Here is a 26,274-nt window from a genome sequence, read left to right as displayed (position 1 = left end):
AATAGCCCTAAAGCCCTGGAGCAGGGCAGCCTGAACAAGGCCGCCCAGCAAACAGAGAGAGAGAGAAAAAAAAAGAGAGACCACTAACAACTTGACTTCCCACTGCACCACTCAGCTGAATCCAGGGCAGGAAAATCCACCTCTAGATGCTGCTGGAATGCATGTCAATAATGAAAACCCAGTGTGGACGAATGAGTGTCAGGACCACAGGAACAAATGCAGCCATGGGCACGCATATGCGCCAAAAACACCATCCACTCTTCTGGGAAGGGTTTTCCCAAACCTTGGGAAGTGGGACTTCCTCCCACTCAACCACAAGAACACGCAGAAGGGAAGGTTGTCCCGAAAAAGAAAAGGGTCTTCCTCAAAGTATTCACATAAGTTATCTGTAAAACACCATTTTTGATGTAACACTGAAGGGACCCTAAGCTTTCTTTCCTATTATATAGTGCCACAGAGGATACTCGTATCAAACATGACCAAAATTTCATATGATGAGGTCATTGCTCAAGTAATTCCCATGAACCAAAGGCTACTTCTGGATCTGTAAAAAGCCAGCAGCTATTCACAATATGGTCATCTTATGCTCAGAAGCTCCACCCACCTCATGTTCAAAACCTTCCGTTTATGACAGGCAACCAATCAGAAGAAAGCTGGAATTCTAAAACAGCATATGCACGAAAGGTCAGGATGATTTTGAACTGTAACTCATGCAACGCTACGCTAACAGAGTCATAGAATAAAAGGGTAAAAAATGGTTTTTACTGAAAGGTTTTTCTTTCAGTAGAGTGAAGGGCCTGAGCATAAAACTGTGGACCCAGTCTGCTCCAACAGAAAGCTCAAATTGAAGGTTGCAACATATGTAAACGTGGGAATAAAACCAGCCTAATTAAATAATTACATTACATACCTGTCCCTAGCCTAACTGATCATACGTGGGAGTCTATTCATTGTTTCATGTTCTGCCACACAACATCTTGTCTTCTTTTCTCAGAAACTGTGTCCCAACCTCTACTCTTTTCCTCCAATTCTCCATCTATCTGAGCACATACTACCATAAGGGTACAGTATTTAGCCGAAATGTGTTCTGTTCAGACATTTATGGCCGGTATTTATATATTCTTTTAGATTTTTATTTCACTGAGCGTAATAAATGGCTGAAAAAATGTGGAAAATATACATCTTCTTACCTCACACCGAAGAGAAGCACAGGTCTGACATTTGCCTCACTTCTACTCTCTTGACTAGTGGCTTCCTATTAATTCTCAATGATTCAGTGGCTGAATGACCAGACCACACTACCACCTGCCAGCAGTGACCCTTTTGATGGCTCTAATGCACCCACTCCATTCCTCACATCATGTCTTCATACCTCATTCTCATTTATCTCTCCTTTCTCTCCCACATGAACAGCCAGCTAGGCAGCTAACCAGCTTTAACTTAGCTTAGAGAGTTAGAGTTGGTTAATTATGTCACTCGTAAGCACACATACGAACCTTTATTTCAGAACAAGTTGGGATACTGTGTCAACAAATGATTTAAACTCTATATTTAATTGAAAACAGCACTAAAACAACATATCAAAGGCTGACAATATGACATTTTACTGTAAGGACGCGGGTATGTTGACCACTGTGTTGCATCACCTCTTTTAAGAGCACTTTGTAAGGGTTTGTGGAATTGCTGTAGGTCTGAACACAAAATCTTTCCCCTTCTTTCTGCTTCTAAACAAGTCAAGGGCTCCTTTGTTCTATTTTTCATTTCATTATGGAGCAAAGGTTTTCAGTCGATGGCAAGGCTGAATTGCACCTAAGATGAGTTTAACACTTGTACTTTTTTGTTCATTCTGATTATTATCGGCCCACGAAATGGTTGTCATCACAACCATTTGCACCTATGACCAATGTAGAATTCCCAGTTAACCTAACAATCATGTCCTTGGATCGTGAGAAGAAGTGCCCAGAATGGTCACCGGAGAGCTGGTTGATTTGAATCCACTGTGCAGCCCAAGTACATGTTTAAAATTTTATTAATCATGGTCCCACAGTCATTTATTATTTTACTAATTATTACCACTTAAGCATATTTACATTTTTGGAGGTATTTATATGTCACAAGCTTAAGACAATGTTTAAAAGAAGGACTGCCAGTCTTTTCCTCAGAGTGAGGAATGCTGCATATCCTAATGCAGCGGTCCCCAACCTTTTTTGCACCACGGACCAGTTTAATGTCAGACAATATTTTCACGGACCGGCCTTTAAGGTGTCACAGATAAATACAACAAAATAAAATGATACGACCAAGACAAAAACTGTGATATTTTGTAAATATAATAATAAACGCGGATTCACTGTGTAATTGTGTAACTTAATCAGCAGCGTCCTCCTGAAATGCGCCAACAACACTAAGAGTAACATCCTCCTCTCTGCCCCTTAATGCTCTCTGGTCGCTATTGTAACGTGTAAATATTTCTTTCAAAATAAGATACACAACTACAACACGGGAAAAGACCCAGGGAAGTTAATGATAAAAACAATGAAAACCATACATTTCACACCCGAGCCTCAACTCTCGCGGCCTGGTACCAAACGACACACGGGCTGGTACCAGTCCGGGGGCTGGGGACCGCTGTCATAATGTAACGCTGATAAAATATCAGTACTTTGCATCAGCAGATGCTAAAAGCCAAAAAGTTTGAAAAAACTTCTAAATTTTAAATGACTTCCAAATAAATGTATTCTGTTCTTTATTTATTGTAAAATCTTACATGACAGCAGTTTAGACAGATTTCTGAAAAAAGAAAAGAAAAGGAAACGTTGACATCGGTTCACAAAGGTGAAGAGAAGAAACTTCCTGCCAGCAGAGTGTCACCCATCCTTTATGCTTGTCTCTGTCGGTTGCTTTCAGTGTAGGAGATTGAGGAACTGAAGCTTATTGTACTGCAGCACGCTGTAAATTACTCTGAGAGCTTCGCATAAAATGGAAAATGGAAAAGCGCAGTGATCCGGTGAGCTCAGATACCTAGCCGCCACCTGGAAAACACTTACAGGATGCTTATTAGAGCGCCCTTAGCTCAGCCAGTGAAGCATGAGACTCCTAATCTCCAGGTCACAGGTGCCTTTAAATTTCAAATGCACCCCTGGATACTTCTACATCATTACAAAGAATTGATTTATGACACCCAACGCATGCCAAGTTCCTCTGGTCAGGTGTATTTTTAGTGAACCGACTTTGCCTTAAACTATTATCTCAACCACCTCGACTTCAGCTAGGGTTTTTCAAGACTGCCTTAAAAAGTACACCTGTGTCACATTTACTGCTGCCAAAAAAACGTTTTCTGTTAATGGAAACAATGGTGCAATGAACACCTCATTGCAAACCACAGGTGGCAGAGACTCAAGCAACAACTCCTCTTCCAATAGCTCTCCAAACATTAAAACTGATGGTTTGATGGAGCAAAAATGACTCTATGGCCCGATAATGGCTGATTGAATCACTGCAGTGTACACATCACTGCTCAAGTATTTCTAACCGCTGACATTTTGTTTTTAACCCACAATTCTGCAAAGTCACCCAAGTCACACACCTTTGGAAAAAACCTGCAAAAACTTTTCCATGACATGGCATGCCAATTCATGTGAAGCGAGGTGGATTATGACGTATATGAGCGGGTGGAATGAACAAAAGTACTGACAATAACGCGAACAATTTTTCTCTTTGATAAAGAAACAAACCAAGCCCGTTTTGCAGACACGTTGATGTTTTGAAATCCGTGAAACATTGTCAAACTTCATGCTGCTGCTAATCAAAAGAAAACCTTCAGTTGCAATCCATTTAGAACTAATCATTGCAATCAGGGAATTGGCTCATTGAGAAAAAGTAAAATACATAAAAAGCTTGAAAAGAGGTGCAGAAGAAGCTCAGCAGAGACTAAAGCTCAATTAAATTAAATTCTATTTCTATAGCGCCAAATCACAACACTCACCTCAAGGCACTTTATATTGTAACGATCATACAAAAACAGAGAAAAAAAAACCCAACAATGAGAGAACCCCAATGAGCAAACACTTGGCGACAATGGGAAGGAAAAACTCCCTTTTAACAGGAATAAGCATTCAGCAGAACCAGAAGACAAAAACAGGATGTCTGCCTCCCCAATCTAAACTGGGAACTGGTTCCACAGAAGACTGGTCTGAAAGCTGAAGACTCTGCCTCCCATTCTACTTTCAAATATTCTAGGAACCACAAGTAAGAAGTGTGAGAGCGAAGTGCTCTATTGGGGTGATGCGGTATTTTGAGGTCTTTAAGTTAAGATTATTCTAGAGAAATTCCTCTACATATTCTTAAATGTGGTCCAATTTAACCTCCTAGGACCTGGCGTCCACATATGTGGACATCACATTTTGGGTTATTTAGACCAAAATACTCAATTTTGCTCTACATGGGCCTGATATCCACTTATCAGGACATTATACTGCTACTGTTCTATCAAAATTTTAAACGAATATCCTCATATGTGGCTCTTATTTTTCTTAAAAACAAAAATAAGGTAAAAAAAAATCTGGTAATTCTTTGTTTTTACATTCATCGGGCCCCAATATGCCCAAATATCAAAGAGAAATTAAAAATGTATGCTGTGGAAGAGTTCGGGTCTTAGGAGGTTAAAGGGAATCGCCACCCAGAGCAATTGGCACTCTTAATTTGCAAAAGCCGTGTTTTTATCGAGGCGTAATGGTTTTTATCATTTGGTTGAACAGCAAATGCAAACTTTTGTGAATCCTGCTAAAGAAGATGACTGTGTTGCAAAGAATGATGCAACGTCTTGCATTTATAAAGTTTTTGTTTAGAAGTCTCAAGTATCCAAAAAACAATAAGCCTGTGTTTAATGCATTCCTGTTCAACAACAACACTAATCAAGGGGCAAAAACTACACGCAGGTTATTCGTTTTTCCGTACTGATGGAGCAAACTACCACATACACAATGAGCCAAAACCTGCAAAACCACAAGCACGGCTGATAATTTCAAAAAAGTAAAACAAAACAAACTAACTAAAAAAACATATCAACTTTCATCGACACAATTTAGATACAAAACAGCAGCATTTCAATCCTCATTTCTGAAACACAGATAACCTGAAAAGTCAGCGTGACCAGAAATCTTGGCAAACTGCTGTTTGAGAGCATTTGAAGGGTGAGGTGACAAGCTGGCAGCAACCGGCTGATTCTGGTCCCTCCAATCATCTTTGTCACCCTGACAACTCAGTAGAAATGTGTCTCATACTCAGTGCTAAGCAACAAATATTTTAGGCAAAGACTTTAGATTTTCAGGTTATACCATCAGGGCTCTGTCAGTACAAATTTATTCTGCTGGATTTCAGCACAAGTTGGTCTAGATCTCATGAAGAAGCAAAAGACAACAAGACACAACCTTAACCAAAGAAGAACTAAGGCAAGTTATCCATAGGTGCTTTTGGTTCCAGGGAAGTACCCCCTTATATGTGTCCACAAAGCTTAAAGTGGTTACATCAAAAGTCCTAAAAGCCCCATTTGTGGCATCTTTTTTAAGTTCTTGCCTCAAAGGATCATCTTGTGCTGGAGAGAACCTACCTCTGAGTGGCACAAGTGGACACTGATTGGTCTAGATTGGCGCAACACTGCCAACCACCATATTAGAAAGGGGAAAAAAAAAATCCAGGTTTGATATTTGTTGTGTCAGCAGCATAATAAGCAGCATGCAATGAACACCGAGTTTAAATCTAGATGCAGATGTCCAACTCTGCAGGAGCAGAAAAGTTTTTCAGAGAAGAGACACCAAAGTGCTTTTTTTAAGCATCACATTTGATGGTGATTCCAAATATGCAGTTTTCATCTTCCAATGATGACCGAAATCAAAGTTAGTTTACATAATACTTCAAAATAACTGCCCAAATAAATGCCTGGAGGCATCGTGGGATGACTGCCAAGAGGAGAGACTAGCTTCTACAAGTCCACAAATAGCTCAAAAAGATGAAACAATACAAAGAAAAATGGATGAACAGTAAAGTCCAGACTAATTTGAGTAAATATGAAACAAATTTAAAATGCAATTTTGATATATTAGAAGCTTTTCTTTAATTTAATGCTGCCATTTCCTCTCAACTACCCGGGGCATCCACACAGAGCAAAGCACCGTATAAAGAAAAGGGCGACGCTGTAAGAGGACAAGTAAAAGAAAAACACCCTGCAACCAAAGCAGATCTCATTTGGTGCCGTTTCTGGGTGCGTTCTTGGGTACTTACAGGCATATGGTGGTAATGCAAAAACAAGGGATTCATTAGGCGGGCTTTTGGAGACTTCTCATTAGCAGCACCATGAGCTGTGGTTCGCCTCCGGAAGCATTCCTACTGTTTGTGCCAATGCAGACAAAAAAAGGCCTTAAAGGTATGCAGTTCTCAGAGGACCACCCCAGTGGGTAGTTACCCTCAGGCAGTTCCCAGAACTGTTTGATCCTACTGGACAAACACTCTGAAAAAAAAAAAAAAAACCTGTCACACCAAAAATTGATGGGTTTGAGGTGTTTTCTATGGACCCAGCTAATACTGGTTTAGCATAGCTAGACTTGTATCAGTGTATCCGTTATGTGACAAAAAAAAAAACTAAAAGATGCTTCAGATGGTTTAAAAGCTCTGCCTACATTGTTTGGTGTCCTCCTAGCACTGTCTACACCACATGCAGCAAAGTAGCATCAAACCATGAAAAAAGATAGAAAAGAGTAAAAAAAGAATGTCACAGCAAGTTCAGGGCTTCTGTCAGAGTATTACTGGTCTAAGCTGGCCCACTGCTAAGCCTATAGATCTGATTTTCTTACTAACATATAAAGCTGCAACTGCAAAATTTCGCTAATGTGTCTTATTAGCCTACGGTCGGTACCTTTGGTTGCCTTATTCCAAGAGGTCACCACATTAAGGCATTAAGACCCACATTAAGAGTTCACAAGCTTGTGATCCCCCTAGAACACCAGTATACCTGCTGCACTGGTGTGTATTGATGTAACGTCACTATTGTCATACAGTACCATTTGCCAAGGTGAAACGGCGAGCATAATGGCTTCACATTCCCAGAGATCTATCATGTCCCGTCTCCCTCACCTCACCCTCAACCTCTCACAGCAGATGGCTGCCCCTGCCTAAGACTAGTTCATCCTGTTAAAAGGGAGTTTTTCCTTCCCACTGTCACCAAGTCCTTGCTCATCCAGGGTTGTTTAATTGTTGGAGTTTTCTCTCTGTTCTTGCATAGTCTTTACAATGTAAACCATTTTGAGGCAATTTGGCGCTTAATAAATAAAACAGGGAAATGTGTTAACCACTACATGGACTGCTGTTGCCGTTTAACAGTTTGAAAAACTGCAAAGAAGTTTGAAAGAGAAAGATTAAACCAGTAGGTTCTCAGTCATCCAGGTCAGGGTAGACGTAGGAGCTTGTAAATAAAAAAAAGACGACAGGACTTCTTTAAGTTTGTGAAGACCTTTTATCTCTCAATTTAGAAAAGTCCCGTTACCTTCATTTTCAAGCTCTTAAGAATTATGTGTTCGGCATCCGTCAACTGGTCTCTCTTGATCTCGTTGCTCTCTGTGTATGCAGATATGTGCCTAGATCATCACATCTCATATCAGTCTGTGCCTCACGATTACCACTATATGGGGGTTCATACTGCTACATTAATTGAGTCCAACGTTAGGCTGTTCATGGGCCCTCGGGAGCCAGTAAAGCTGCCGGCGTTAATGACTTTCCTGGCAGGGACACTAAAGCTGCTCACCAGTTTGTGAATTACACAGCTGGAAAGTTAATAAACAATGACCCAATTATTTACTTTCTCATTGTGTGGCTATCGTACTGCGTGTAATACCAGCCAAAATATCAATATCAGAATTGTTTACTCCCTGAAAATAACATTAATTATTTAGAAATATTCAGTGTGATTCCCAAAAGGCCCCATTTCCTGTTTACATATGGATGTTAAGGAAAAATAAAATGATTCGACTTCATTTCGACGGCCAAACTTTTTGCACAGTATCGTCCGTGTGCAGGCACAGAGGGGGTGACACAACATCCCTGTTCTGAGAAGTTTGCTGAAACTTTGTTCAGCATTGTTAATGATTGCCTACAGTGTGGCATCTGCTCTCTGTTGCGCGCGCACACACACACACACACACACACACACACACACACACACACACACACACACACACACACACACACACAGGCAGACTTTGTATTCAAGGGCCCTTTGCTGCTGATGCCCTGCCCAGGAATGTACAGCTGAACCTGCTCTCACATACAGTCCAGCTGATCCAACAGACACATATGTGCACACACGCACACACACATAGTATAAACAATTGAGCATGCCCAGCTATGCCTCTGATGAAGACTCTGAGCAATGCTATCACTTTAACCATGATGGGAGGAAATTGATTTCCTCTCCCACGCTTCAAACACAGCTAACTGGGTCAGAGGTAAAAACAGGTAAAAACAGAAAGCAAGGCGAAGGGGGGCTTTGAAAATGAAAGAACTTGAGAAAACCGATGAGACAACACAACAACAACAACAACAACAACAACAAAATGCTCATCTATTACAGTCCTCCTAAAAGGGAAAGTTCAAAAGAAAGTGCAGCACTAGGTAAGTTTACAGCTCATGATGGGGCTGGGGGGATGCCACTAATGTTTACATCCTGTCACACTGTCACAAGCACAAGTTCCTCATTGGGGACACATGCACACTACTTTCTGTGCGATGACACACTTGCTGGTGGTAATTCGATGAAAATAAAACAGTTCCCACGTTAAAGCGCTCACAATAAAGTCTGCTGATATTTTTTTCATGTCTTTGCATAACCAGGTCATGACTTCTGGAGAAAGAATCTGTGCATCACCTCTACAGCTGATATCTCCAAAACTGGGCAATTCACACCAAAGAAATCAAACTGGAACAACAATACTTCAGGCCATATTTTATTTTCTGAGTCACATTTTATCCTTTCACCATAATCAGCCAGTTTCATTTTAACTCCTAATGTGCAAGTCAGTGACGAAGCACCACATAAGCTGAAATGATAACTTTTAACAGTGTAAACAAATGTCTGCTTTGTGATTAATTTCACAATCAACTGCATTAAACTCCTTTAGCTACAGTTCCAAAGAGAGGTACATCTTTGAGATTTCACCGCCACAGAGGAAGGCATGAATTTTATTTTCTGGGTTTGTTTGGAGCAAGCAGAAAAAAAATGTGACAGTTTGCACCAACTGTGAAAAACTTGAAACTGCAAAGAGACTAAAAGGCGAGGCTTGGTGAGGCGAGGCATCGACTCGGGTCTACAAGACCTCTCCACTACAGTTCCAACCGCATAAGTACAGTGCAGAGAAAACCACAGCAACAGGGTACATGAAGGTATGTGAACTTCTCAGCAAACTGACTTTGACCTCAAAAGATCACCTGCCAGTTGCACTGCTGCTTGCAACTTACAAAAAAAAGAAGAAAAAGGAAGAACTATACCTTTTTTGGTAGGTGGGGTACCCTAACAGAGAGACTTCTACTGCTCTGATGTTTGGTTTTAAACATTGTAGCATGTGGCATCTGTAAATACAGGTAGATGCTAATGAAAAACGGTAATTAAAGTACAAACCCTTTAAAAGCATTGCCGTTCCAGTTCCACACTGGCTGCAAAAGTCCTGCAGATTTACTGGATTTGGCAGAAAAAGTGCGTGAGAGCCAAGCTGTTGTACATGTGCTTTTAAAAGAGTCATCGAAACGTGGCACAAGTCATAAAAGTCATTCTCTGTTTAATGGATTCACTCGAGGCTAATTATAATCAGGCAAGGGAGCGGCCGTGACAACACCTCGCTCGGTTTCTTGCAGGCTGAAAGGATCTAATAACTGTTAAAAATGCAGAGATTACACAGAGTCTGAGTTTTGTTTTTAAAAACTGGTCTTTTTCAGTCACAAGGCTTCAGACAGATCTATTGGTCTCCACTTTCAGGTAAAAGCAAATCAGTCAAGCTGTTTCCCCTGGAGACAAAAGCACTTTTGACCGTTCATACAATTTTTGTTGTTTTTTTTATTTAAACAAAGCTGGTCGTGCAGGAATTTATAGTGAAGCTCCATCACGCAAAAGACGGGAAGAGGTGATGCTATAAAATCAAATGTTCTTGCTGTTCACTAAAGAAATGCTGAACTTTAAAAACAGGCAAGAACAAGCCTGTAAAGTTAGATAGAGGCCTCAAACATCCTTCCCATTTAAGGGTATAGTCAACCGGCTAGAAACACTGAGATCATTTCAACTTCCACATCAGCTCCACCGCTCAGAGAAATGTTTGTATAACTACACTTCCCCCTAGCTGCCTTACTCACCCTTCATTTGGCATAAACAGCAGTTATTCTCATTTTAGAATCTGCTGATCATTCTAAGAATAAGAGGAAATGCATGCATTGTATGCATATGAGAGATGCAGAGTTTTTTGTGTAGGGGAGGGTATTTGCATAGTACATACAGTACCTGCTCTATTATCATGAATGCTAGATGCATCGCGGGCCTCACAGAGAAGCACTAGGTGCATAAGTAAGATTGGCCATTTCCTATAGCTGTTAAAGGACTGTAGAAAAAAAGATAGCTTTAAACTAACTCATACATGTGTACAGGGTCTCTTACGCTGCAGAACCTCCGTATGTTCTCTCTATGCCTGTTTGGGTTCTGTCCGGCTACTCCGGCTTCCTCCCACAATCCAAATCAAAGTGTATGTTTGATGAATGGAGTGTGAATGGTTGTCTGCCTCTCTGTGTGTGACCTGCCCAGCCCTTACCCTGCCTCTAGCCCCATGGCAGCACCGCTCCTCGATTTGGATAAGCAGAAGAAATTGGATTCTACATCAAACAATCCACTATGCTCTCACCCATCACATAACGAAACGTTTGCATGTGCTTTGGTGGAAACTTTGTAGGTGTCTAAGACTGACATCTCTTGACGGCCAATATTGCCACTGTCAACAAATCAAAGTCTGAATCAGGAGGTTGGAGGATGGAGTTCTATCAGCACCAAGACTGGGGTTCACATCCCATTTGGCACTTCTTCTGTTTTTCAATTTTCCATAGGGGACTTTGACATATTCAAATATTCCCTCCATCCATTTATTCAATTCAACACATAGAGACAGACAACCATTCACACCTATGGGCAATCATCACAAGAATCCCCAGTTAACCTGACCTAACATTATACTACAAATGATCGGAAATGCACTAAGAAGCTGTTTGTCAGCTACCATTAAACACAAAGGAGAACACTACTCACTGCTGGGTGTTGGACCTGTAAACTGAGTGCGCCCCAGCTCCTATTACAAAAACTGCAGAAATATGCAAAGTGAATGGATTAACTGTGCAAACACCACAATGTAAAGGTAGCATCTCACAGTCAATTTAAAGCAGATCTGATGGGTGGCAACGTCTGGAGAATAGCCAAATACTTCCAAGTAAAGGAGGATTTTCAGGCTAAAATATGTATCCCTTCTCTTCACTTTTGCTTTCACCCTGTAGTTAAGCTTAAGCACAGAAATTGAATATTAACCCTGCAGACTTCACCCCAAAAGTGGATTTAGTTTTTTGTTTTTTGTTTTGTTTGTTTTTTAGATTGCAGTGTTTTATGAAACGAAGTGAAATACAGTCCACTTTAGGTGCATGCCTAAGCCAAAAAAAGGGGGGCAACACAACTGGCTTCGTGCCTTTGTGTGTGCACATAAGCTAAAAAGTGTCTACTTCACAACTTCCTATTACATAGTAAATAATCTGTTCCAGATGGTTGCGAGCCTTCATAATAACTGTCATTTAATCAATGAACCAATCATCTCCTGGATGACTTCTTCTGGTTTCCGTCATTGCAAATTCAACATCGTCCAGCACTGAAAAACAACAGCTGTATTTCACACAGTCCTCCACCTGCCACCCCCCACCCTCTCCACGCTAACACGGGATGTGATGTCATAGGCGTTTCACTACACATAAGCTGAAATTGAATTGATGAACTGATGCCAGTGTGTGATCTGGCATCTGCTGCACTGTACGCTGCATGTCACCATTGGTCGGTCATGCAGATCCACAGATCAAAGTTCACTGCTTTATCAGGAAACCTGAAAGTGCTGCACCAAACTGTGGCTGGGGCTTCATCACCTATCTACCCAGCCAGCCAGCCAGCCATCAAACAAACAAACAAACAAACAGATCTGAAGCTGCAGTGATGATATACTCCACACGCCAAATTTCATTTAGTTTCGACCAGCACCGCCATCCTGACTGACACTCAAAACGAACGCCGCTGAAGCGCAGAGGGTAACATCTCGGCAGCAGGAGCCCGGTGCAGAGTTAAGCTGGAGGCAGTGCACCTGGCTGCTTTCCCAGAGTTGTGTTTGAAAAGAGGCTGCTGGCCCTTTAAAAGCTAAGATGGTGTCCTGCAAGCTGCATTTGCTGCCTTCCGTTTCCTTCCTGCCTTTCAGAGATCACAGAGCATTCAAAATTGAACCTGAACTAACCTGGCGCACAGAGGGAAAGCCAGATACACAGGACACACACAAACACACACACAAGGAGGATTTTGTTTTCCTTTTTCTGCATTAGAATTAGAGGACTCTCGGAATGATGTTATTGCAATGCAATGAGGTCGCTGTTACAAAACTCTTCCACTAATTTGCAAAATAAACTGCCTGCAAGGACACACTTGTGACTGTTATAGAAGCACAGGCTATATTCGCTCACTGACAGTCATATTTTTGGCTCATGTTGGGTTGACAATGTCAACTCTGCTTGTGTACAGGCAGATCACCCACACAGGTAGATGTTTCTTCTTCTTTTTCTTTAATTCCTCCACTGACCAGGGCAAAGCCAATAACGTGCACTTACTTTCTTGTTACGGGTCTCCGTGTGCATCTCGGTTGCCGGAGCGGTGCAGCGGCGGAGGGGTGGAGCAGCAGGAGCAGGAGGGGGTCGGTCGGGGCTTTGGGTGTAGCTCTATCTGAATCAGAACTGTCAGGGAGAGAGAGGAGGGCTTTTTTGGGGGTGCTAGTTTTCCACCTTTACAGTCAAATATTTCGGGATATAGGAACACGATCCCTGCCTCTTCCAGTGTTTCTTTTCAGTTCATATCCGCGGCGTCGAAGGCTCCCTGTGCTTTTACCCCCCCAAAAAACAAAAAAAAAAACAGCCAGTCTCTCTGTGTCTCTCCCTCTCTCTCTCTCTGTCGGCGTGTTGTTGCCGTGTATTCAAGGGCTGGGCTCTCTCTCTCTGCCTTTTCCTCCTCCGCCTCTCCCTGCTTGTGACCCCACCCTGCGTCCCCACCCCTCATCTCTCTGTCAGTCAGGAGCTGCGCAGCCCTGCAGAGGAGCGGGGCCGCTCTGCCGGCGACCCGACACCGGCAGCGGGCGGGCGGGCGGGCAGTGCAAGAGGAGCTGCTGCAGAAGCACCAGCGCACAAATGCAAAGAGAGAGGCGTGGAGGTGTGGGGGGCTTTAATTGCATCTACCAGCACTGCTCTCCACATTACCTCCTCTCCCATGCACCAATGCTGTGCTGCAGCAGCTTATTGCCCACGGATGATGATGAAGAGAAACACCCATGTCACCTTACTGACGTCACCCAGCAAGCTAATTGAGGACACTTAAGCTGGGCGGGGAGGGTGGGGGCGTTAGGAAATGTATCGAGGCTTTGCAGCATTCGGTTTGATAAATGTGACACCGTGCACAGCCAAGATGGAAGGAGGAGAGGCACAGCCAGTTCGGGTGAAAGATGTAGTCATAACCACACCCTCGGTATTAGAGAGGGGTGTGGCAAGTGCGAGGGCGTTATTATGTTTTTCTTTTCTTTTTCTTCAATAGGGATTTTGCACAAAGGAAAAAATGTAGTCTGCATGTCAAGACTGATGAGGATTTGCATATTGAGCGCAAAACGGAGCCAAATAATGCAGAGGAGATGTGCAGTGTGTAATGTGCAGTCTAAGAACCTCAGGCTTTTTAGTAATCCCGGTTTTGCATTAAAAATGTTCTTGCTGGGGGGGGGTTCTCCGCAAATACCCATAATTTGGGGTTAGGTTAATATCACACATAGGTGCGATACGCTGTCTTTATTAATTCAATTCAATTCAATCTTTATTGGCAGACTACATGTCCATAAAAACAAGACAAGAAACACACACACACACAACTCCCCCCCCCACACACACACACACAACACAAGGTATACCATTAAATATATATATGTATATAAATAAGTATATAAAGCATTTGTAAAAATATAAAACCATAATATACATAAAACACAATTACTTAAAATAAATCAATAAATACACAAACACAATTCCCACAACTGTAAACATTAAAACGGTGCTAGCAGTTTAGTTTCTGTTGGACTACATTTCCCATGATTCCACACCGGAACTGACAATTCTGCCAGGAAACATGAGGAGGTAAACAAAACTTTCAGTTATCCTTGTTGTATATTACTCATTTCAAACATTTGTGCCACTTGAATCAAACACGTTGGGTTTTAGACCCCGGTCAACGACGCTGTAAGGAAAAAAAATAACAATGTAAATCCGTTACGTACCTTTTACGTCTACCTCAGGATGTTGTCATGGAGATAGCAGCTAAACTCATGTAGCGTTAGCTCATCTGTCAGGCTAGCAGCTTTACAAACTACTTTTACATGTTTATTCAGCACTTCTGTAGATTACTGTTAAGCACGGACCGTCTCCCGTCTCGTGGGAGAGTCTTCCGTTACCTTCGATCTGGATAATGTTAAAAAATCTTTTTTAAAAATAACAGAAATACGTTAGCGTCATCTCCTGCACACCAAAAGCAAGGTGAGGTTGTATTTTGGCTTCCTCTGTAGGTGGGATAGCATTGGGCTTTTTCAGAGCAACCACTCATGTTGTATTCATACAAATGCACCGTGAACAAAAGCACAAATAAAGTATGATTATGTACCTTCTAAATTCAAAAACTGCTAAATATCTAAATAAAAATAAGCAGAATTCTTTGCACTGGAGAAGCATGCCCTACAGAGTTTACTAGTTAACGTGGGCTAATTTACCTGGGGCTGAAATCACGCTGTACAACAGTGCGGGGAAAAAGGTGTGCAACTGCTCCGAGGTCTGTTTTCTGTCGTTTGGTGGGTGTGTCAGGAGGGCTACCCAATGAGGAGTAACCAGGACGGACAGGATTAGGAATGCGTGTGTCACAGAGACAGGTCAGGTTGAGCAGCTTGGAGACATGGCATAGTCTGGACGTGAGCAAAGGAGGGATAGTGGATATAATGGACAAAGGATGATGAAGATGGAGCTTCCTGGCAGGGGGAAAATAAGATGACTGCAGAAAGGATTTATGGATGTAGTGAAGGAGGACATGCAGAGGGCCGACGTGACGGAGGAGGAATAGGATTAATAGATGAGATGGAGGCTGTGGTGAAAGTGTTCAAATAGTCCAAAAACCTACCTTCTGGTTCTTTTCCCATTCACATTACCTTACCCTGAACGTGTGTGCGTGTATTCTTCAGGTAATGTGATAGACATAGAGATGTTCACAAGTAGCAGATTTGTGTTACATCAGGGTCGTTCCGTCTCAAATCATCAGATTTTTAGATCATTTTCTGCTCGACCAGCTCCAATTAATTTGACATATATGTTGAGTTCTGTGAAATTTTAGCTTCAGTATTAAATACCTTCATAGATATTTATTTTTAAAGAGGCCTATCCATCCACTTCTTTTTGCACTTTTGCATTTGAGCGTGAATATCTCAAAAACTAAAGCCTGAAATTTTTTCTGGCCTTTCTTACTTAATACAGGATCTGCTTTATGGTGGATCGAAAATACAGTAAGGAGAGGTAACAGGAGCAGCAGTATGTCAGATCATTTAAATGTGTGCAGGAGATGCAGAAGAGAGTGGAAAAACACAAACACAAACACCATAGTTTCCATTTAAATAAACATGTATAAATCCATGTTCACCGGGTGCAACATCCAAGCTAACGCGTATGTAAGTCTATACGTTTAATAGATGTCAAAAGGTCACTGTACAAGTAGACTTTGATGTTTCTTCACATCCAGCTGTTGTCTAAGGAGGTTGTAAAGAGAATGGCTGGACTTCTTTAAGTTTTGTGAAAACGTTTCACCTCTAATACAAGAGGCTTCTTCAAACCGTGGAGAGTCCCAGGTATATGAATCCTAGAGAGGGTTGTCCGTCAAGAGGGTTGTTGACCCACTATTAATCGTGTGCCTCATCACATGAGCCAAGGTGATACCACTGTAAAACTTTGCCTCACCCTATTATGTCACTTATTGAGGTCACCAGACGCAACATGTGAGTGGGGGTTGAGATGCCTGGGAAGGAATCTCAAGACTACATCGTAAGTTGTGGAACTGAAGTAGACATCTTCCCAAAACGTAAAGAAGTCCAGTCGCTTTCTTTCCAGGCTCCTTAGACTCCCATGACTTAGAGGAATGAGACATACACCCAGGTGTTGTTGAGATTCTGGCATCTAGAGATAAGGCATTTGTGGGAAGTAGGCAGAGCTGTTTGACAAACTGTTGGCTGTAGTGGGTGTTTTAGGCTACCTGGCTAAGGACGCTTAGTTTTGGGTGAAATAGACATTATAAATGATAGACACAGTGAAGTCAACTCAGACGTGCCTTAAACCTTTATTCTGTTTAATGCGCAACAGAACAAAAGACTTCCAGTCCTGTAGAAGTTAAGAGAAAACTGGCTTGTGCTCTCGTTCTCTTTGACCTCAGTGAACACTTTCCTGATGACCTGATGATTGGCTGAGTCACTAGTTTTGATCAATGTTTAATAGAATAATAAGATCTTTTTGTGAATTTTGGTCTTTCTAAGAGTCAGAAAGGATGAATGTCCAGTATGTGTTCGTAATTTAGTGAGGATGCAGTTTTTCCAAACGCGCCCTTAATCCTCACGCGTGGTCTCAAAACACCAAGACCTCGACAGCAAAAACACGCACCTCAAGGCTTCTGAACGAGACTTCACTAACCAATGGGTGATGTCATGTTTGCAACATAAATTGCATGTGGCTGATGCAAGCTATCTCCAGTCTATATTTAAGTCATAATTTTTGCCTGAAACTTCTTGAAGATGTTTTTTTGAGAAAAGAGTCTTATGTGTTATCCAATAATCCAGTACTACATCTTTAAAACAAATTTTATAGAATGAAATCTAATAATGATGCACCAGTGCTCAAATGAGCATCGATGGTAAGGAATATGTGTGCCCATGTTTGTCTCCTAGCTAAAACATCAAGAAGATGATATGCCAGAGAATTGAACTGGCACTTTTACTCAAAGCAAAACAGTACTTTTTCATTCAAAATTGTAAGATTATTTCTTTAACCTTAAAACAAGTCCCACAGTCCTTCAGTGCTGCAGACAACCCCAGATTCTGGGACAAGCAGTAGATATGACAGTGTGACCTCCTGCAGGGCATCTACATACATATATCAGTGCATATTGCAAAAACCTACTGCAAGCTTGCGTAATATTCTGTGTTTTGTGAAGATTTATAATTCCAAACTAATTCTGGCACTTGATAAAAGCATTTATAATGTAGGGATAGGCACTCCAAGACAGTATTTACTTTACAATAATTTACCAAGTAAATTGTTTAATGATTTGCTGAAAAAAGCAGGTATTTATTGGTAATAGAGGTAGGGATTTTTCAAAAACACAATGACAAAAAAACATATATGCGTCTGCTGTCGGCCAGATTCTCAATTTAATAAAAAAATACAAATTAGCATCAACAGTCTCTAATGTCCATATAATACAGCCATGTTTATTGAATTCACAAATCTGCAATGGCCTGGTATAATTGCTCATATTAGATCATTTAGATCATTTTTCTAGCAAAAATACCCATTATCGCTAATGTGAGGACTTTCTCTGATTCTCTGTGTTTGTATCTTCCTTCAGTCCTGTGGGGTTTTCATCTCTTAGCAGTTGTAAGTAGAGCAGGGCGATATGACCAAAAATATTTATCACGACATACATTTGAAAATTTGCGATAACGATATAACTGACGATATAATTGACACTAGACAAATTTATATTTATATTATATTATAAGGGGCACTGTCGATTTTCAGAAAAATCAAAGGATCGATTTTAAGTGTGCCGTATTTTCCAAAAAACACGGTAATAACGACGGCCCGCTAGCATGCTCTACCAAAGATAGTGCTTTGTTGTGTGTCTGACGGACGAAAGCCAAACCAGTTCCACACCACTGAAGTTTTTGCATTTTTACAAACCAATTCTGGTTCATCCGTTTCATTTAACAATCCGCTTTCGCCCTCCTCATTCTCCGTCGCCGCCATGCTTTTTCCGCCATGTGTGTATGAAAACAAAGGCACTGCGCATGCGCGTTTTACCCATATTCTATCGCGATATTTCATTTTCTTATCGTTGCCCAACATTATACCGGTATTACTGTCAACAATGGCCCAGCACCAGTTGTAAGCAGGTGATCTGAGGTCATTTTTCACAATGTTGTTAATTTTATTTTGAGAATTCCGGGAAGCTAAAATAAATACAGATGTTATTACTGTTGTTTGCATCAGATGTGGTTTAGTGATTTCAGGCACTTTTTCTAGAAAGCCGTACTAGTTGACACCTCCAACTTGATTCAGTCTTGTGAACTTAGTTGTGGCCTTTTTAGCCAGTTTTAAAAGGTATATCTCTTTTATATCAGCATCCAGTGAGTCTCTGAACTGCTGTGTGTCTGTGTTAAATTTGTCAGAGTGACCCGGCGACCCTGTGAGGATGGCCCGCTGCTGGAAGAGCAGGAGACCGAGGGCCAGCGGCAGCTGCATGGCCTCTTGCTGCAGCAGCTCCACACTGACGTCGACATTGAACGGTCAGAACAGGAGAAAGCATTATACATGATGTCTGCATAACGTTGAGGCACAGTGCAAAATTTAGAGTCCAGTATGGTGAAATATCACATCATGTACACAAACTTCAATGTTTGTCCCTAATGTCATGTAGATTTTCTTTCAGTTCTGCAGTTATTAAGTGAACTGAGGACAAGTAGTAGATATGACACCTCATCTACATCTACCACACTGTGACCTCCTGCAGTGCATTAGCATCTACACAAATGCTGTATAGCAATATATTCTGCAAAAACAGACACTATGCACTCACTGAAAGGTACCCTCCAAAAATTAAAAAAATAAAGATAAATACAATAACAATAACAATAATAATAATAATAATAATAAATGCATAAGATAAATATACATATTCAGACTTTCAAACACATGGTAAATGGTAAATGGACTAGTTCTTATATAGCGCTTTTCCACTCTTCTGAGCACTCAAAGCGCTTTACACAACTTGTGCATTCACCCATTCACACAAGCACAACTGACATTCACACACATTCATACTCCGATGAATGCATCGGAGAGCAATTTCGGGTTAGTATCTTGCCCAAGGATATTTGGCATGCAGACTAGGGGAAGCCAGGAATCGAACCACCAACCTTCCGATCAGTAGATGACCTGCTCTACCACCTGAGCTACAGCCACCCTTGATCAGATATTCATTCCTGCATACACACGTTAGAAGAACAAGAGCCAAAAATAATCTTTCACCCTTTCAAACCTAAGATTCAGTAGACCTGATGAGCTGTGGAAGTCTGTTTCAAAATTTAGGAGATACAACTTGAAAAGTTTGATCACCTCTTGATTTAAATGGCAAGAAGTTTAAATGCAGTAGTTTAGTGCTTTGTATATGTGTTCCCCACTTTTCAACCTTTGCAATGTTGGAATTGCACTCAGTTTCTTTGTATGTGTTAAATGTTACAATGAATTAAAGATATTCTATTCTAAAGTAAGGGTGTGGAACAGCTGAAGGACCCTGATCACCTGTGAACCCTGTCAATATTGACATAAAATCCATAAATTGTCTTTTAATTCAGCTCAGTTTTAAATCTAATACTGATATCATTTATTGGTCAAACTGAAGTCAGATCTGCTTGATATATATTTAGTTTTGGCGAGCTTGTGGTTTACCTCTCGCTGGATAAAATTCGTGTCACACAGTTATAATATATAAACATTAAAGCGAGAGAATCAGACCTGTTTTTGTGTTACTCAGTGGGAGGACAAAGCCATGCCGTTTCAATTGTACTGAACGCTCTGTGCTTTATAAAAGAAAAATCCCACACTCTTCTTACTGTGAGGTGCTTCGAACAAAAGCGTCAGATGCTGTGTCATGTTATCCTCACTGTCCCACAGAGCAGCACAGCCCTCGGGGCTACAGAAACACACACAGTCTTTTCTCTTTCTAAAACATCTGAAGCCGCCATGTGACCTTTAAACCAGAGTCTCAGATAAGGCTACAGCTGCTTTTCCAGAGCTTAGTTTTGATCTCGTTCTGAAATCATTTTTGTCTAACAGATGTGTAGCCAAGAGGCAGTGCTTCGCCCCAGCGGCGCTTTATCGGCCGTTTGGGGAGCAGGCAGCAGGAGTGAAGAGCCTTTCCCAGTTCCAGGCCCTGCAGGATGGGGAGAAGGAACTGGCCAGCCTGCGGGAGCTGGGCCTGAATGACACCGAGATCCAGCTGTGGCAGAGCAGAGATGCACCAGAGACAGCAGAGAAGGTAAAACATCCCTGGAGGACAGAGAGGCGGCTCCAAACAGCAGAGGCTGGGTTTGTTTTGTGGTGTGGAGTGTTTCCACACCACAAAACATGTTGTGAGTCCATTATACAACTGTGTCAAAGACTTTTCGGAAAAAGTGTCCAAAACCTTTTTTTTTTTGGGAAACCTGGGTAAACGAGATAGTAGAGTTTCTCCAACATGATCATGTTTTTAAGTTTTCACTGGTTAATGCGTAACTTAAATCTCAGAGACTTTGAGGTTTTTCCTTATGAATTTGTGGGGATCTTTTCACCAATTTCATCTCAGAGTATGCACAATTTTTTTTATTGCATCATTTATTGTTTCTCGAAAGTTTTGAGGGATTATTTTTAGAGAAAAACACTCAAGCAAGGCTAATGCACATGTCCTTTACATGAATGCCTTTCTTCCCACACAGTCCCACGGTGTGTGTGCAGCTCCAGGTGCAAAGGAAGAGCGCCTGCAGGCAATTAAAGACAAAATCGCCGCCCGGATGGAGCTTCTGTCCCGCCCACAACGCTTTGCGTCCAGCCGGCCGCTGTCACGCCGGGAGATGGAGATTGAACAAGCCCTGTTTCATGGGAATGACCGCCTGGGTTTCCTCACAGCGCTCTATCATCGAGGTACAGAGTTGTTGGTGAAAAAGAAGTCACAGGTCAAAACTCAAATATTACACTTTAGAGTCTTGATCGAGAGCATTACAGCAGTTTGAAAGAGTTGCCGGAATAGGGATTGTATGATTTTGACTTTATGGGCCATACATGATACCTTTAACACAGCTTCAGTTCTGTTTTAGAAGTGACTAGTTGTGGTTTCTTTGTGGAACTGATAGTAAGGAAGCTCCAGTGTTGACCTCTCATCTGAGAGGCAACAGCTGCTTTCACTTTGAAAATTATTAAATTATATTTAAAAAGTGAACCCTTCCTTATTTTGAGCCATAAATATACTTTTACAGCAATGAGGTCATTGTTTGTACAAGCTGAAACTTCAGGCGGCTCTAAAGACGTCACTTCAGGCAGTTTTTTCTACTATTAGGTCTATATCATGTAAAAAAAAAAAAAAAAGCGGATATCCCCAATCTAAACATTTGAAGCACGCAAGCCCCGCCCACATGCTGTTCAAGGGGCAGCCATTCAGGAGAAGAAAGTTTGAAGTAACCATCAAAATTAACCGCTACTGACTTACAACTGTGTACTCCTAGCAGAGAAAAATAGATGAGCATTATCAGCCTTGCTGGCTCTGATTCCTGCTCTGCCATATGGGGTCCCACAAGGCTCAATTTTAGGGCCACTGCTTTTTGCACTTCTTCTTTTTGGATTCATTCTTAGAAAGCCTGCTATGCTAATGATACTCAGATCTATGTCCTGTTAAAGTGGAAGGATAGCTTTTCAATTAAAATACATCTTGTAGGTCTTGATGACATGAAGTCTGGCTTTTTTGAGGTAAGGAGCTTGGCAAAGATAAAACCTATCCATTCTAGGCAGCATTTGGAGACAGTAACCATTTGAGATCTCGACTGGATTACTTTGGACAAAGCCAGTCTTCCCTCTTATGTCTTCGCTCTTATGTCTTCGCTTAGTTAAAAAAGCTGCATCGTGCCTTTTGCTTTACATGTAAATAAAGGTACATAGCACCTGTTCTGGCCTCACACCATTGGTTGTCTGTGCTCTTTAGAGTCAGTTTCAGAGTTCTCGTATTTGTCTTTAAATCCTTAAATGGTCTTTTCTGAGCTGCTTTACCTCTACACTCCTGTCCAAGCTCTCAGGTCATATGACCCGTTGCTCCTACATATACAGAAGTCTAAGCAGGAGTTCAGAGGGGACAGTTACCTAAGTTGTCCATTTTGAAACACATTTATCTTCCCCGTCCTTTGACCCAGCATGAGACAATAATTGTACTTGTTTTTACCGTAGTACGGTATGGTATTTCAAAATGTAAAAGAAATCTGCAGTCATCTGTCATAATTGTGTCATGTCAGGAAAGTGTAACCTGTGTTGTTTCCATCACAGATGAAGATAAGAAGGAGAACCAACAGGGGGCGTCATCCTCTGACCCACTGGACTCTATCTATAGAGAAGTTCTCAGGGAGCAGGAGGTGAAACAAGCTTCACAACACAAATCTGAGGGAGAACCGACAGGAGCGCCACACACAGCTGAATCTGACCAATCACAAAACCAACAGACAGACAGAAATCAATCGAGAGACGCTTCTGACAGTCCGTCAGACCTGCAGGCTGGAAACAGTCGCTCATCCGTCCAGACAGACTCAGTTTCAGACACCTCAAATCAGCAGCATGTTGAAAACAAACCAGAGCATCTGCGACTGGCTCCTCCGAGACAGATTAATATAAGCCAGCCAATCAGCAGCTTGTGCGGAACAGCAAAGGTGGGGCCAAGCAGACCACTGACTGTGACGGGGGAGATTGTGACAATTACAGATGAAGAAATCCTAAAGAACCGGGAATCAGAAGAAGGGATCCGGAGCATTCCAAGGTTCCGAAACTACCAGCCGGGGAAACCCTCCAAGGTCTCAGCAGCTACCTTTGTAAACCTCACACTTTCACGATGATCCTGAAAGATCAGTTCCTTTATCTTTAGGGCAGCTGTGGCACCAAATGATTATTTCCACAGTTTCTGCTCTCAGCACTTCCCAGATTGTTGTTTCTATCTAACATAAAGGCATTACATCATCTGAAAGTGTGCACATCCACCTCTGCGTGTGGTGTATTTATTCCCTGTTCCCCATAAGGATAACATTAAAGGCACAGTGAAGCTGTATGTTGGCTGCACAGTAGCGCTGCTAAAATGACACATTAAAATGGAACAAATCATCTCACAGCAATTAACAACCTTTAAGATGTGCAGGTTGAGAGGCACTCACTTGTAAATTGAGCTTGATGATAATTGTTGTATACTGTAATTATAGTTTCCTGCGAGCACATCCAAGCTGCAGCTGGAAACAGAGGGCCACATCCTGGTATCATCAGATATACTTTCAACACGACACAGTGCGACAGTCAAGAGATGGGCGCTACAGAACATGACCAGCTTCACTGTGCTTTCTCTCTCTTTGTGTAGGTCCTGTGTGTGAAGAACCTGAGCCCACAGGCGTCAGTGGCCCAGCTGGTGGCGCTGTTCTCCAGATTTGAGAGGATGGACAGGCCCCCGGTGCTTTACCGGGTGCTGACTGGGAGGATGAAGGGTCAGGCTTTCATCACTCTGCCAGGTGAGAAAGATAAGAGGTGAGAGTCGGGTGGTCTGAGGGCAAAATTATCTGCAATACAGCTAGGTGTGCAGCAGGGGGCGTTCAAGGAGATAGTACTCAATGAACGGGACAGCTAAAGTAATTCTTTACACTAGTTTCTACACAAAAAAAACTACATGTTGTTTCAGTTTTTGCAAGTGTAGCATCGCAAATGAGTCTGCGCCCAAAATGCTGACATTCTGCTAAAGCATGATTGGTCCAGCTGGTTTTTACCAAAAAATCCAATTTGTTGATGGGACCACCTCAATGGCTGAAAGAGGGGCATGTTAAACAGCATGTTAACAAGTATGCTTACAGCCTATGGATGGACTTTCTCCACTCCACTGAAGGGGAATGGGGGTTTTTATGACTCGTCCACCTGGATATTAGAGTTAGGGGCATGGCTGCTTTGTCTGTGAGGCGTTAGAGCGTGTTATTGTTTGTTGGGCCTCCCCTTATGCTTACTAAAGAAACCTCTTTTATTCTCACTATGGATGGCACCTGGCACAAACAGTAACTAGGCGTTCGAGGCGTAGTTAAACCACAACAGAAACCTCCCTGTGTGTAAAAGAGCAGGTGGTTGTGTAGTGGTTGAAGGGGATTGGTATCAGGAGGCTCCTGCTCCAAATTCTCTGCTGCTACTGGTGGCTTCATGCCTGAAATCAAAATGGCGGAAGCCACGAAAGCAGCTCGTGGTGCTATGGCGTGCCTAGGCTTAACAGAAAAGTCTTTTACTACAATCAACATCAATCCATGCACATTCTGTCTAGAAAAAACAAAAACATGATAAATTGATGAAAATTGGCCACAAGAAAACCTTACAGAGATTCAAAACACATACATTACATTTGTTCTGCAGCTCCACGGGGGTCCTTTCATTCCAGACTCTCCCCTCATGAAACCGGAAATCCAGAGAGTGGGAGTTGTTATTTTCCTTATTTAGTTTTTTGGTTCTTTCCTTGGGGTGTTACTTGGCATGTTTCTTTTTCTTTGGCAGATGCTGAAACGGCCCAGAATGCCTTGCAGTTAGTCCACAGATACCGGTTGCTTGGGAAACCTTTGGTGGTCGAATTTGGCCGTGAACGACAGGAAGAGGAGAAACAGAAGGAGAAGGAAGGGCAGGAGGAGAAGAAATAAATAAACAGAAGAAAAATGTTTTTTATGTAAATTAGACTGTTGTGAATGGCTGAAACTAATGTCACAGTGTACTTATTTTTTGTGGATATAAAGTTGGATTCGTTGGCTTATTATTATTATCAGCAGCGCCTGTGTGTCATTTATTTTGATAATTAACATATTTAAATGATCCAGAATCTTAAAGCATCCAGTAACACAAATCTGTTTCTCGGGAAAAGCTTTTTGTTTTTCGAGTCAGCTCAAGCATCTGATTCATGTCACACGAAGAGACTTCACATGAACTTGTTTCATATATAAAAACGCCCTTCATCATTTCACATCATTACTGTATCTACTTTAGAGTTTATCAAATGTTCTCTTTCTAGATTATTTAAAGCAATAATTATTTTATGACTTGTAGCAAGATTTTTTTGAAATGTCTTTTTTTGTTGTGAAACTAACTGAGCAAGCAGTCCTAGTCGATGCACACAATCCACAGTTTTCAGCTTATATACATTTTCTTACAGCTGCTTTATTTTCCACTGCAGTTTAACACGCAGGGCTTCTGTGAAGGTTTCATTAGTGGTTTAGGTGTGAGTTTACTGCTATTCCATATGTGGGCACTAGATGGAGCCATTCGGTCATTAAGGTTAAGAGAAGTTGACTGGATATGAAGTAGCAGCTTTTTGAGAGACTAAAAACTAAAATCAAGGTTGAAAAAAAAAAATTTTTTGTTAACTTAAATAAAAGTAAAAGCTAGACTTTAGAAATTATTTTATGAAACTAACAAAAATAAAAGAAATAAGCAGGAAACAATAGTTTTACTCTCTGTCACAGCCAGCATGTGGTATGTTTACTTTGGGGTGCTATATTGGACACTTTTTTGCACTCTTCTGAACATCTAAAAGCATTCCCCTGATAGATAATAAAAAAGGAAACTAATTTAAACTAAACTTTTTTTTTTTGTTCTTGTTCTCATCTTGTTAGTGTGCAACAGCTCTAAGCTGCACTTCCTTTGCTGTTAAGCCAAAAGTAAGTTTGCAGGCACTCCTATGGAGTAAAACATTTCACTTTTTAAGACCAAATTACTGTAAGTTCTAATAGTTTGAATTCAATGATATTTTAATTTCATATAAGTACAATAAAATATAAACAACAGAAAGTACATTATGTGGAGGGGTACTTCATATTAAACTCCAGTTAACCTGATGAT

The 26,274-nt window shown here is 41.5% G+C and overlaps 2 protein-coding genes across 5 annotated transcripts in view; one reads left to right on the top strand and one right to left on the bottom strand.

The window, feature by feature from the left end:
• Nucleotides 1-15,247, bottom strand: part of klf8 (Kruppel like factor 8) — an 87,196-nt gene extending 71,949 nt beyond the window's left edge. The window contains exons 1-2 of one of the 3 annotated variants that reach the window (XM_085471011.1): nucleotides 15,108-15,247; nucleotides 12,925-13,047 (exon numbers count right to left, since the gene is read on the bottom strand). In XM_085471011.1, coding sequence (XP_085327137.1) covers nucleotides 12,925-12,951 — 27 coding nt within the window. In that variant the 5' untranslated portion in view covers nucleotides 12,952-13,047; nucleotides 15,108-15,247. Of the gene's footprint in view, nucleotides 1-6,279; nucleotides 6,365-12,924; nucleotides 13,048-14,621; nucleotides 14,891-15,107 lie in introns of those variants that run through there. The other 2 variants (XM_085471010.1, XM_085471009.1) reach the window with 2 other exon arrangements.
• Nucleotides 14,411-25,204, top strand: rbm41 (RNA binding motif protein 41). Of its 2 annotated transcripts, XM_085471007.1 has the most exons (8): nucleotides 14,411-14,481; nucleotides 18,816-18,932; nucleotides 20,482-20,683; nucleotides 21,120-21,324; nucleotides 22,711-23,228; nucleotides 23,628-23,678; nucleotides 23,780-23,927; nucleotides 24,943-25,204. In XM_085471007.1, exons 1-8 carry the CDS (start codon nucleotides 14,474-14,476, stop codon nucleotides 25,080-25,082), a joined length of 1,389 nt encoding a protein of 462 aa, XP_085327133.1. In that variant the 5' UTR covers nucleotides 14,411-14,473; the 3' UTR covers nucleotides 25,083-25,204. The 2 variants fall into 2 exon arrangements, with proteins under 2 accessions (XP_085327133.1, XP_085327134.1); XM_085471008.1 differs by lacking the exon at nucleotides 23,628-23,678.
• The last annotated feature ends 1,070 nt before the right edge of the window (nucleotides 25,205-26,274 follow it).

This window comes from Copadichromis virginalis, linkage group LG10, assembly GCF_057382275.1.
Source record: "Copadichromis virginalis isolate Kocher_CV1m ecotype Utaka linkage group LG10, C_Virginalis_male_GT1.1, whole genome shotgun sequence".
NCBI classification, from domain to species: Eukaryota; Metazoa; Chordata; class Actinopteri; order Cichliformes; family Cichlidae; genus Copadichromis; species Copadichromis virginalis.
Note: the sequence above shows the minus strand (reverse complement) of the source record. Positions and strands in the feature narration are given on the sequence as shown.

What these genes read in the sequence shown, in the direction of transcription:
- rbm41 (XM_085471007.1), top strand. An exon ending in CACAGCGCTCTATCATCGAG is followed by an intron (nt 21,325 to 22,710) that starts GTACAGAGTTGT and finishes TTTCCATCACAG; the next exon opens with ATGAAGATAAGAAGGAGAAC. An exon ending in AAACAGAGGGCCACATCCTG is followed by an intron (nt 23,679 to 23,779) that starts GTATCATCAGAT and finishes CTCTTTGTGTAG; the next exon opens with GTCCTGTGTGTGAAGAACCT.